The sequence below is a fragment of the Ursus maritimus genome, unplaced genomic scaffold (genome assembly GCF_017311325.1).
Source record: "Ursus maritimus isolate PB19 unplaced genomic scaffold, ASM1731132v1 scaffold_4, whole genome shotgun sequence".
Lineage (NCBI taxonomy): Eukaryota > Metazoa > Chordata > Mammalia > Carnivora > Ursidae > Ursus > Ursus maritimus.
In genome coordinates, this window is record NW_024426552.1 from 2,180,826 (window position 1) to 2,193,386 (window position 12,561).

Consider the following 12,561-nt stretch of genomic DNA (forward strand, 5'->3'; position numbering starts at 1 on the left):
AGCACACAGCACCTGCAGCTCCCCGACCCCAGAGAGGGGGTGTCTGGGATCCCAGGCCCTTCCAGGGGCAGCCTCAGCGGGAAGGGCACCCGGTTCCCTTGTGCCCCACCTACCTCACCTCACTGACTCGTACCTGGCCTGCAGTGGAACAGTGACTCAACTGGGGAGCGCAGAGGAGGCCAAGGGCGCTGGGCGGGGTGGGGGAAGGGAGCAAACGGCGCTTTTAACCCGCGCTCCGCGGCTTCGCGCACTTTCCCAGACCAGAAAACAGGAGCGCCAAGTCCCACAGCCTTGGAGGAACGGACATGAACCGGTTTCCATGCAGTGCCCCTCAGAACCTTTAATAGCCACACAAGCTGTGGTGCGTGGCACAAGATCCCCCAAAGAATAGGGGGCGAAGCTGGGGCGGGCCTCGGGGACCTGGCGCCGGCCTGGAGAGTAGAGCCCGCCTGCCTCCCTCCTTCCTTCTAGTCATTCACTCCTTCCTAAAGGGCCGCAGGGCTCTTACTTCACCTAAGACCTGGAGGTCCTGGCTCCCATCCGAGGGAGGGAGGGGAAGAGAGAGGTCGGCGGGCACTCAGCTCAGCCCAGCCTCGGGCGGGGAAGCGCGGGCTCCGGGGGCCGGGCGCGCGGTAGGCGCCGCCGCGGCACGGGCGCTTGGGGGCGCGAACGGTCTGCGAGACACTGGGGGACAGCACTTAGCCTCCCACGGCCCCTCCAGCCCGGCATGCCTCCCGCAGAGCCCTCGGCCGTCCTCCTCCCTGGTACCACGCACCACCACCCCACTCCCCCCAACTTCCCGGGACACCTTCAGCGGCCACGTCCCTGCCCGGCGTCCCTTGGCTAGGAAGGGCTAACTTGTGGGGCCTGCGACAGAGCTTCCGTTCCGCTAGCCCCGCCCACGGCCACGGCGTGGGAGGGACTGGCAAGGGGTGGGATCAGAGGCGAGGCCCGGGCGGGGGCCAGGGAAAGCGCTCAGTCGGTTGACTTGCTTCGCGCTCAGAGCTTCGGAGGTGCGCGGACGCGCAGTAACAGCTGGGCTCCGGAGCTCCGAGGGCTCCCGCGGCCTGAGGTCTCTCGCGCTCCAAGGTCTCCGGCTCCCGAGGGCTCCCGCTCTCCGAGGTCTCCCGCTCTCCGAGGTCTCCCGCTCTCCGAGGGCTCCCGCGCCCGAGGGCTCCCGTGGCCTGAGGTCTCTCGCGCTCCAAGGTCTCCCGCGCCCGAGGGCTCCCGCGGCCCGAGGTCTCCCGCGCTCCGAGGTCTCCCGCGCCTGAGGGCTCCCGAGGCCTGAGGTCTCTCGCGCTCCGAGGTCTCCCGCTCCTGAGGTCTCCCGCGCCCGAAGTCTCCCGAGGCCCGAGGTCCCGCCCCCACCATGCGGCTGAGAAGGTGAGTGTGCGGGTGCCAGGGAAGAAGCGCGGCGCCGCAGGAGCAGGGAGCAGGATGCTGAGGTGGCCGGATAGGACACCCACTCACCTGGTGGCCCAGGCGGAATCCGCGGGAAGGTCGGCCCCTGGGAGCCAGGCGGCATCCGGAGCCCCTACCTGCAGGCGGATGGCATCCGCCCAGGGGTGGGGCGGGTCGTGGGGGACCGACAGCAGCGCGTGGGTGTACTTGGAGGCGGGTCCCCGCGAAGGAAGGGCAAGAGCGAAAGCTGGAAGGAGAGCAGCGGGGCCCTGGACTAGGGGACAAGCACCCCAGGCCCTGCCCCCTGGGTCCCCAGCGGATTGCCCAGAGGCAGGCCATGACCTCAGAGTGCCAGGCTCACTCTCCAAGGCCAGCTGGTGCCCACCGCCTGGTGCCCTGTCCTCCCCCCACACACCTAGGATCCCCCTCCCCCATCAGCGGAGTCTCCCGGGAGGATGGGCTCAGGCCAGCCCCTCGCTCCTGGTCCCTGCTAGCAGGAAGGTATGGATGACTCTTTGCTCCCAGCTTTTTGCCAGAATACCCCCTTCATGTCATGTTGTGGGGTCAACAGGCTGTGCCCCCCTTGATAAGCCAGTGTGGCAGCGACACCTGGGTCCTGCCACCCAGTCTCCCCAGTTATAAATGTAGGTCTTTGAATGTCACAGCCACCCATACCGCAGAGCCTCTGGGGTTGGCCTGGGGGCCAGGTGGGACAGCAGGGGCCCAGGAGGGCCCCAGAAGAAGGCCCAGGGAGCACCCAGGGAGAAGGCAAACCTGTCTCCCTCGCCAGAACCCAGAGCATGTGTTCACGCCCCCAGGGAGCCCCCAGCTAACCTGATGAGGCCCTGGCAGGTGTATGTCCCCGGGGCCCTCAGCCCAGAACGGGGCATCTGATGGGAACCATGGGAGACCAGTGGGAGGTCACCAAGGGGTTTTCACAGCCTTGTGTTCTAGAAGGGTGCTCTGGCTCCAGGGAGGGGGCTGGGCACGGAGGTCATGGAAGTTGTCCCCGAAAGCAAGAATGGTGGCCCCAACAGGGACAGTGAGAGAGGACAGGCCTGCCTGCAGGCTGCAACTTCTGTAGGGTGTGGGGGAGCCCCTGGTGGCCCAGGGTCTGGCTTGGCAGGACAGCAGTGCATGCCTGAATGTACCCGCGAGGGACGTGCGACCGTGCCCACTCAGATGACAGCTCTTGGGGGCAGGGCGGGGCAGGGGTTCCTATGGGTCCAGAACTCACTCAGCAGACACGGGATCCTGGGAGGTCTGCAGGAGGGGGTGGCTGGGCTGAGGCATGCAGGGTGTGGAGTCTCCCAGGTCAAAGGTCTGCTTCCAGGCGCCTGGGAAGTCCCTAGAGGGATTTGCTGGCCCCTGGCGGCCGAGCGGCCTGTCAGCTCTGGAAGAGCCACCTGATTTGGTTTCTGGTTTCAGAATAATCCTGCTCCTTCAGAGGGCGGCCCAGCACTCAGCAGCCGCTGCCCTTACGCACGTTAGGTCCTCTCTGTCGCCCAAAACATTTTTTTAAAATTAAGATTTATTTATTTATTTCAGAGAGAGCAAGCCTGAGTGGGAGGGGCAGAGGGAGAGGGAGAGCCCTTGAGCAGACTCTCCCCTGAGCGGGGAGCCAGACCCGGGACTTGATCCCGCAACCCTGGGATCACGACCTGAGCCAAAACCAAGAGTCGGGTGCTTAACCGGCTGAGGCACCCAGGAGTCCCTTGGTCTCCCAAAACTTAAATGTGGCTCTGACTGCAAAGACCTTCTAAGTATATTTTTCTGATTTCATACCATTTCTTGGAATCCATCGGCAGCAAAGGCCCGGCCAGTGCTGGGCTGAAGACTGTGACCTTGAGGGTGGCTCCACCAGCCTTCGGGACCACACCGTCAGCCTCGGGGAGCTGGCTGGTGGCTCCGGACTGGTGGCGCTGTGGGGGTGGCCCTGACCCCCCCGGAACTGCCCGACGGGCAGAGGCTGTGGATGCAGTCGCATTTCTCTGTGGGCACGACCAGTCCCGCCCGCCAGGAGCGGTCTGCCCTGTTTGGAAGGAGCGGGAACTCACGGGCCTTTCTGGTTGTTTCTCCCCAGTCCCGGAGCGCTCCTGCTGCTGCTCGGCACCCTGCATGCCGGTAAGTCCATGGGGGCTCCTGCGGGCGCCTCCTAGCAGCCCTTCGGGGCCGAGCAGTGAGGCTGGGGATGCGGGCATCAGCAGGGTCCTCACCATGGCCCTTCTTGCTTATCTGGGGGCCCCTGAGAGAAAGTGGGATCACGGGGCTCGGTACCGGGCAGATTGAAGGCCACAAAGGGGGCCGCTTGTGCAGACCCCATAGTTCTTGTGTGAGTTCGTGTTTTGCGGAGGGTAGAAGGCAGCTCACCCCACGTGTTTCAGTCCATCCGCTCCCGATGAGCTGGGGCCCCCTGTTTCTCCTGACCCCTTCGCCCCTGTCAGCCCCGTGGAACCCGCAGAGCCACCACCTTGCAGAAGAGCGAGGAACGGGGATTGGGCACCGCAGCCCAGGGCTCCCGAGCCTTCCGGCCCAGAGCGTGGCGGCCCGGGGACAGGATGCTTTCCCTGCAGGCACTTCCGTGGTTGCAGACGGCAAACCCGCGCTGGGTGCAGCGCGCCAGCCTTCCCGCCGCAGTGCGAGCATCATGAGAACACTGTTGCTGAGAAACTGTGTTCTTGTAAATGTCTGAATTAAAAAAAAAACACTTTCATTTTGAATTAATTATAAATACCCAAGAAGTACCCGAAACAGTGCAGCGGGCTCCTGGGTGCCCACCTATGCCCCGCCTCTCCCCGTGCTAGCCGCTCATGTAGGGATGGACATCCGTGTCGGACAATACCGTGCCTGCCAAAAATGTCTGAATTTGAAGCATGCTATCACATTCCTACGTCTGTCTGATTAATACGTTACATTTCTGCTGAAATGAGTCAGAAGTGGTGTTTGAGTCTTGGGACCAAATCCTCCCCCCCTCCGCCCCCCGCCACCGTGTAGAGTAACTTTGCGGGCAGGGAATCAATTGCAGAAAATCAGTTTCAAATTTTTCAAATCACAGCAGATGGTCACGAGCAAGAAGTCAGAGCGCTGGTGGGCAGCGACGTCGAGCTCGGCTGCGTTTTCCCCGAAAGTCACACTTTTGATTTAGATGACCTTTACGTGTATTGGCAAATCAGCGTCATGGGCCACCCGACGACCGTGACGTACTACCTGTCCGGGAATGCCTCGGCCGGCCTCGAGGACAACCGCTACAGGGACAGGGCCTGGCTCTCGCTGGAGAGCATGAAACGCGGCGACTTCTCCCTGCATCTCTACAACATCACCCCCCAAGACGAGCAGAAGTTCAACTGCCTGGTGTTTAGGAAATCCTTGCAGTTAAAAAAGATTTTGGACGTGGTGGTGACAATGCACGTGGCAGGTAAGACCATCGCAGCCGGCGGGACCCAGGCACCCCAGCCTTACAGCCCAGAGCGCGTGTGGACAAGGCACAGCCCAGGCTCATTCACGTGCTCCTTCCCTAAAGCACCTCCTTGTCTCCGCCGGCGGGTTTCCGTCCGACTGGGTGTGGGGCGGAGCTGGCAGAAAACTCATCCAACTCGTAAGAAGTTTTCTTAGCCTGAGTTGACCTGGTCTCATGGAAGAACTCCTAATCTTGCTGTCTGTGCCAAATTCTCCAACTGAAGTCCAGCTAGATGTTCTGAATGGAATTAGGAGAGAGCGCCATAAAGCAGTAGGTGAGATCAGAATGTAGCAAGATGCTCGGCTCAGCAGAGAGACGGGCTGTGTCATCTGGAGCAGGGCCACTGTGGGCAGAACAGTGTGGGGGGCCGCCCAGGCCACAGTGCGCCGGGGTCAGGGGCACGATGGGCCGCCTGCTCTCTAACCTGGCCCTTAATGCCGTGTGCCCCTCTTTCTGGCCTTCCGCACCTGCCTCCCTCACCACCCATCCCCCTCTCCTGCAGCAAACTACAGCATGCCCGTGGTCAGCGCCCTGAGCGGCCCCTCCGAGGACAAGCTGCTCACGTTCACGTGCACATCCGTGAACGGCTATCCGAAGCCAAACGTGTACTGGATCAACAAGACAGACAACAGCATGCTGCCCGAGGACTTGCAGAACAGCACGGTCTCCTTGAACGCACGGGGCTTGTACGATGTGGTCAGCGTCCTGCGAATCAGGCAGACCCCCAGCGTGAATGTCGGCTGCTGCATAGAGAATGTCCTTCTGCACCAAAACCTGACTGGCATCGGCCAGGCAGGTAAGGTCCCCCGGGGTCTGCGCGCTGAGGCCAACCCAAGACTGTGGGCCTCCGGTGACTCGGAGCACAGGCCCCTGCAAGGTGACTTGGCCGTGGCTTCCGAAAGCTGGTTGGAAGGGGAGGAGGGACAGGCAGCCCTTGAAGGGCAGGAACAGGCGCTCAGTGCACGTTCCTTGACTTAATGTTCATGCTCAGGCTCAGCTTTGCTGACCCATTTTACAGACGAGGGACTGAGGACGAACGTTGTATAGGACCAGACAGTGATGGCATCAGGATTGAAGGACGTGCTTGCACAGTCTTTGAGCTCATGCCCCATCGGACAACCAGAGCCCTCTCCTCCCAGGGTTCCAGCTGCTGGAACGGGGCTTCCCCATGGGAGGGGTACAGGCAGGTGGCTCCTTCATAGAAGCCTCAGGCTCTCAATCTGCATGTCCCTGTCACGTTGAGATGACAGGTTCCCAGCAGGTGGAGGTGGGGTCCGTGGGCCCCGCCTGCTGCAGGAAAGTGGTGCTGCCTGCAGGACCCCCCTTCCCCCAGCAATCACCTGCAGGGCCCCCTGCAAAATGGAGAGAAATGCCAGGCTCCTTGCTCAGGAATTGTAAGAATCCAAGACGGCAGCTGCAGAGCGAGATACCGCGTACAAGCCTTCTGAGTGTGGGCCTGTGAGCCGGCTCGGGTCGCATGCCGTGAAGCTGGCCATGACCCCCAGGAACTTTGGCAGGTCCGACATCTTCCTTCTGGAAATCAGGGCACAGCCTTGTGACTCAGTGGTCATGGTCTCTGAGCCCAAACAGACCAGGACAAGGGCTGCCCCAGACAGTCTGCCTCTGACCACAGCCTCAGCCAGCCTTCTCCCTGGCCAAGCAGCCCAGGCACCTGTCAGCCTCTCTCAGGATGATTCTAACGTACATTCAAGGCCGAGCCTTGGAGAAACACGGGGCATCTGTAACAAGCTTCCCAGAGGTGCTGTTGCTGGTGTGCCCGTGAGAACCACTTTCCCAGGGCGTCAGCAATGGGACGTTGCGACGGGAGGGATTAGCCCCTCGTGCAAGACGGTGCACCCACGGCGGAGAACAGTCCGCAGCTCCTCTGGAGGCCGTCGTCGAGTTTCCGCCCGGCCCAGCAATTCCACTCCCAGGTGTTGGCCCGGCAGAACTAGAAATGAGACTCGCATCCTTGTCCGGGAGCGTTCACAGCAGCGTTATTCCCACGAACTGGATAATGAGCGGATTAATGTAGCCGTCCACGTGGTGGAGTGTCGCTCATCCGTGAAAAGGACCCAAACAGTGCCACGTGGATGGGCCTTGAGGACCTCACAGGCAGTGAGAGACGCCAGGCAGCAAAGGCCCCACCCCCCATGATCCCACGTATATGAAATGCCCAGGATAGGCAAATCCAGAGACAGACGGCCGAGGCGTGGGTGCCGGGGCTGGGGGAGGGAGGCGGGCACTGCTGACGGGGTCAGGGATCCCCTTTGGAGTGAAGGAAAGGCTCTGGAGCCAGATCTTGACAATGGCCGTGCCACGCTGTGGACGGGCGACATGCTTGCCAAATCGGTCACGGCAAAATGGTAACATTGACGTCATGTGAATTTCACCTCAGTGTTTGTTTTTTTAAAGCCAGCAATAAAGCTGAAAAAAATCAATCACATTAAAAATTGTTAGAAAGCCAGGAGGAATGTGTGCTTCCGGCCATGCCTGGCCCAGGTGCTGGCGGCCCTGGTGGGGGTGCAGCCAGGAAGAGGGGGAGGCTCACCTGAGGGAGAGAACCTCTCCCCCACCGGCCTCAGGTTTTAAACATCCCAAAACAGTGCCAGGGAGGAGCTGTGGCGTCAGCGCCTCCCTCGGGCCTCTCTTGCTCCGTCGGAAGACCCTTCCTTTCCTCCGTAGCGTTAAAGTCTTAGGTTCCTTTCCTCTTTCTCATAGAAACAGCAACCGAATCTGGCAACACAGGCAGCCACACCGATGACCACAGGAAGGACCACGGAACGGTGCTGAGCACCCTGGCCGTGCTGGGCGTGGTTGTGGTCGTGGCTGCGGCCACCGGCTGGGTGTGCAGAAGCAGGTGTCCCCACGGGATCCTCACCAGGTATCAGACCAGGCACCAGTGGGCAGGGCTGACCGTTTCTGTGGTTGGCGTGAGCTGGTTGCCTTTTTCAAGATGTGGGCGCTGCGCAAGGCCGTCTCCCAGCTTGGGGTGGGAATGGCAGCTTCTGAATTTAGAGGTCAGGACGGAGCACATTTCTATGGAAGCTAGGCTGCCTTCAGTCCTGAATTCTGGCCAAACTCAAGGACAGATCTAGAAAGTCTGGGTGTTAACCCTCTAAAACAAAGCAGAACTCACAGAAAAGCCCAGAACACAAACAGGGTCACACCCCAAGGGTCAATCAAGAAGGGTCCTGGGAGGCAAGGGACGTCTCCCTAGGTCAGCCTGGTGGTAGAGGTCGGCAGGCATCCCCTAAGATACTGACAAAGTTGGGAACCTTCCAGGTCTTTCGGAAGGGGGGGGGGTCTGGGTCGCAGCTGGATTAACAAGTTGGCTCCAAGCTGAGCCCTTCCCCAACGGAAGTTTCCATATGCCCGCCTGGAGCCTCCAGGGTGTTGCCAATTCCAGCATCCCAGAGAGACTTCCCCTGGCCCGAAGCCCCACTGCCAGCCCAGCCAGGCCCTGGGGAGGTGCTCAGAGCACCTGACAGTGCCCCGAACTTAACTCTGACAAAGCGTCTTCCTGGGAAGTGGGGGGGGGGGGGAGCTGAGGACTCTCCCCTGTGGGCTCCTCCCTGCCCAGCACCCAGACCCACTGGGGGTGTAGAGCAGCCTCTCCCCCACCCTTGGCGGCCCACGCTGAGTGTTTCTGGTTCCTTCCCACAGGCGCTGGGCTGCAAGGCCGGAGCAGGCATTCTCTGGTGAGTTGGCCGAGAGGGAAGGGGGCCCGTGGAGAGCGCATGCAGGTTACGGGAGCGGGCTGCTGGGTGGTGGCTCTCTCGGGGTCTGCCTTTGGGTGAGCTATACTTGATGGCCAGGGGATAGATGTTTCCATTTTCAGAGACACAGTGAACCCCTAGGGAAGGCGCTTCCCGCTTGCCCCCTTTGGCATGTAATCCAATCCTTGCTGATGTGGGGTTACGGAATTTTCCAGACATACATGCAAGCAGAGAGCCTGGGATAATGACCCCCAGGCTTGTCCCCACACGTCACCCTTTTCTCCCTCGGCCCCACCCTCCCCGCCCCCCCCCCCAGCAGGGGCTCAAGGGAGTCCAGACCCCGAGCCCTTTGTCAGAGAACAGCTACCGCGGCAAGCACCCCGCGGTCCCGGGAGCCAAGGTCGATGTGATTCCCACCCAGTTTGGGAAACATATCCACACACAGAGCTTCCATTACCCACATGGCAGGGGCCTCGGGCTGCAAGGGGCCACTGGCCGGCATGCCCTTGACCCCTGAGGCAAGTGAGCACCCGCTCTGAGCCCCGTCAGCCCCGTGGGGGAGGTCAGCCCAGGCTGCGCAGGAAAGGCCACGCCCACCACGAGGGGCCCGGCTGCTGATCCCGGGGAGCCTGGCTGCTGATCCCGGGGAGCCCGGTCCCAGCGGCGGCGGGCTTGCTGCCCGGGACGTGCCCCTGAGGCCGTACAAGCCCGTTTCAGACAACATGAGAAGAGCAACTTGCCAAACCATTAGTCCGGCCTGGCTTTAGGGTCAAATGAAGCGCACCGCCCGTGGGCTCTCCTAGCTTTCGGCCCTTTGTTCCCACCTTTCTAAGCCCTGAGCAAAGCCAGCCGTCTGTCTCCCACGGAAGGAGGCAGGCACCGTGCTCTGTGACACCCCCTTCTTTTTCTTTCTAAGAATGTGTTTGACGAGAACTCATCGCCCAGAAGGTGGACAGGGCTTCTGTGAGATGCCACCAGGAGGGACGGCGGACGGCAGCTTGAGAATTGACTCGGGCAGGCCTAGTGGCCAAGGGGGACCGTCTGCCCCCATCGGCGCCATTAACAAGGGGGCTTCGTGGACACGGAGCCTCTCTGGCCTGGAAGGGACACGCAGGACCACGCCTCACCCCAGGGAGAATGTTCCAGGTGCTGCCCTGATCCTGGAATGAGGACCTTTTGAAAGAGTCGGCAGAACACACGTGCCCCCACGTGAGCAGGCGCCCCACCCCTGGCGCTTCACGATGGCTCCCTCCCCCACCCCACCCTGCAGCCCGCGGGGTCCTTCTCAATACCCAAAACCCGCAGGGGTTTAGGGGATGGGGTTTTTCTGAGACCAGACAGGGCGTCTCATTGAGGAAGAAGAGAGGGTGCGGGCTCTTCCGCAACTACCCTGCTGGGTGAAGGTCACTCAAGGGTGTTTGAGGGACACGTAGGTGCAGGGCTTCCACCCCACCTGCACCCCAAGATGTAGGACCTGTGTGTCTGCACGTGTGTGTGTGTCCAGAATGCAGGAAGTGGTCACCACTGCAAAACCCCTGAAAGACTCCTGGGAGTTTGTGTTCTTCAGGGATCTTCACTGGGAAGAAAACCCGACCTTGTTTGTTTTGGTCAAAAGCTGGATTTCCCTTCTAAAAAGGCAGTGGAAATTTTTGAGAAGAGAGTCTGCTGCTGGGGCCGCCTTGACGGGAGCTGTGGCCTCCGGGCGCCTGCAGGGAACATGCAGAAACCCAGAAACTCGCTCAGGCAGGATTGGGAACGCGCGTCTCCAGTGGACACGGGCCTCGCCACGTGGCCATCCAGGGCCCTCAAAATGGCGCCGTGACCTGCACGGCCAGTCGAGTGTGGCGCTAATTCCACGCCCCCCTCTGCAACTGTCACCCCTGGCCCCCCGAGAACCGACATAAGCACCAGGCTCCTCAGAGCCCCCCCGCCCCAGGCCCAGCAGCGGACGGCAGAGGTGTGAGGCCCACGGCTCTGATGGTTTCCACATTGTTGCCCCAAATGAATCTAGCAACTCGTGTTTCCAGAAGATTCCGTGAAGGGGGCTGCCGGGTCACGCTGGTGTGCGTGCCCCCTGGGAAAGGCGGCCTGTCGTCCTGCCTGCTGTCACTCAGCACTGATGGACAGGCGTCAGAAGCCTGCACGCCTCAGACCCAGACGGGGACAAACACGAGGACCAGGCTGGGCGAAGCTGAGCCCCGTACTTGTTATAAGAAATTGTTCGTTGTCTATCTCTGTGCCGGGAACTCCTCATGCGGCTCTGAGACGAGTGTGGCGAGACGCATGAAGCATCAGGGTACGTGAAGCATTAGAAGGCGCGTGTCCCTGCAGAGGGACAGGGTCACTGCATCCAGAGTGGGAGCGCAAGTGGCCGCTGGGGAGTGGGAAGGGGGTGCGGAGCCTGCCTGCAGCCTCAGGCGCCTTCCCCGGGGGCGGCCCCACAGCCCGCCCGCAGACCCTGCTCGCGGGGCGCCCACCCCGGCGGGACCCAGTGTGGTCTGCTTCCAGCTGCCTCGGGTCTGGGAAGATGTCCAGTGACCCCTCGCCCTTCAGCCGGATGTCACCATGCGCTCCTCCTGCTGTGCTTCGGATAGGCTGGAGGCCAGTGTTCTCATGTCTGCTTCTGGAACCTTGATTTACCAGAATACAAGATGGAAGCAGTGTCTGTGTCTAGTGGCTTTGGTCGGTGCGGTGGGCGCCTGCGTGGCTCGTCCTTCCTGCTGGCCTAGGGCCCCCGCCCCATCGGTGTTCACCCCCAGGGGACACTGGGCAAGGTCTGCTGGCATGTTTGGTTGTCACACGTGGGGATGCCACTGGCCTTTAATGGGTAGAGGCACACAGGACGGCCCGCCACAGAGAAGTACTCCCCCAAGGGTCAGTGTCCGAGAGCAAGAATCCCTGCCCTCCACAGTCATCTGTCCCCCGGAGGCAGGGTGAGTGGGGCCCCCTGTCCCCTGCCGCACGGGGGCTCCCGGTCCACGGCTGTCTGTGGCATAGGAGAAGGGATTCATGGTTCACGGGTCCAGGCTGAGGACCGTCCCCCATCAGGCTCCTTCCCGCTCAGCCCAGCTCCATCCAGAGCCTGGAGCCATCTCATTGCGCTCAGCACCTGGCTGGGGGTGCCCGGCCTTGCCGGGGGCAGAGGCCCTGCCCAGACACCTGCACCCTTGGGAATCCGGGCCTCAGGGGACCCGTGGCTCCCGCCATAGCCGCCCACCCTGCACATGGTAGGTGCAGTAAGACCGCCAGGGAGGAGGAGCCCGGGCGAGCACACAGGATGGCTCATTGCAAGGGCAGGGGACGGCAGGGTCAGCTGCTCCCTGCCGTAGGGTGAGGGGGCTGGAGCCAGCTGCTGCCCACGGGCCCTGCTGCTCAGAGGCTTTCCACAGCCCTGGCCAGTGTGCTCGGCCCCCACCCTGGGGAGGGCAGCTGCGGCTTTCGAATGGCCGTTCAGGCCGGGCCACCTCAAGAGAAGACCCCAGGAGCTGGTCAGGGGCCAGGGGCTCTGGGCAGTGGGGAAGGTCCCCCAGCCCCACATCTGGTCCCTACCCCCCCAAACCCATTCCCAGCTTTCCAGAAACAGAAGGCAGCCACTCTGATTAGATCTGAGATAATTCTGTCCTTAGAGATGGACTGCACTCCAACACCCCAACAGTGTTAGAACCCCCTCCCCAGATACTCCTGAGGGTTCTCCAGCCCTGACGCAGGCGCCCTGGCCCCCTCCTTCACCCCTGCATCCGGCCTCCTCATTCCCACCCTCCCAGGGCTTGTGGGGCGTTAATGTCAAGAATCCAGGGGCCTTCTTTGTGGGCAGTGTGCCTTCAGGGGCCAGGAGCTGAGCCCCGGGGAGGGGGTTCCTCCTGCCATAGTCCCCTGTTGGGAGGTCCTGGGAAGGACCCTTGGGCCCCTCACAGCACGAACAGAGAAAAGCTATAATGCCCAGGTGCTGTGCCGGATCCTGGCCAGCCAGCTCCTGGTAGGACG

At 61.9% G+C, this 12,561-nt stretch overlaps 1 protein-coding gene across 5 annotated transcripts in view; it reads left to right on the forward strand.

The window, feature by feature from the left end:
- ICOSLG (inducible T cell costimulator ligand) overlaps positions 1-11,238 on the forward strand; it is a 12,948-nt gene extending 1,710 nt beyond the window's left edge. The window contains exons 1-7 of one of the 5 annotated variants that reach the window (XM_040621842.1): positions 327-1,383; positions 3,485-3,525; positions 4,460-4,816; positions 5,361-5,735; positions 7,580-7,742; positions 8,525-8,559; positions 9,494-11,238. In XM_040621842.1, the coding sequence (XP_040477776.1) occupies positions 1,370-1,383; positions 3,485-3,525; positions 4,460-4,816; positions 5,361-5,735; positions 7,580-7,742; positions 8,525-8,559; positions 9,494-9,504 (996 nt within the window). In that variant the 5' untranslated portion in view covers positions 327-1,369 and the 3' untranslated portion in view covers positions 9,505-11,238. Of the gene's footprint in view, positions 1-326; positions 1,384-3,484; positions 3,526-4,456; positions 4,817-5,360; positions 5,736-7,579; positions 7,743-8,524; positions 8,560-9,493 lie in introns of those variants that run through there. The other 4 variants (XM_040621840.1, XM_008710179.2, XM_040621841.1 and 1 more) reach the window with 4 other exon arrangements.
- Positions 11,239-12,561: the final 1,323 nt, after the last annotated feature.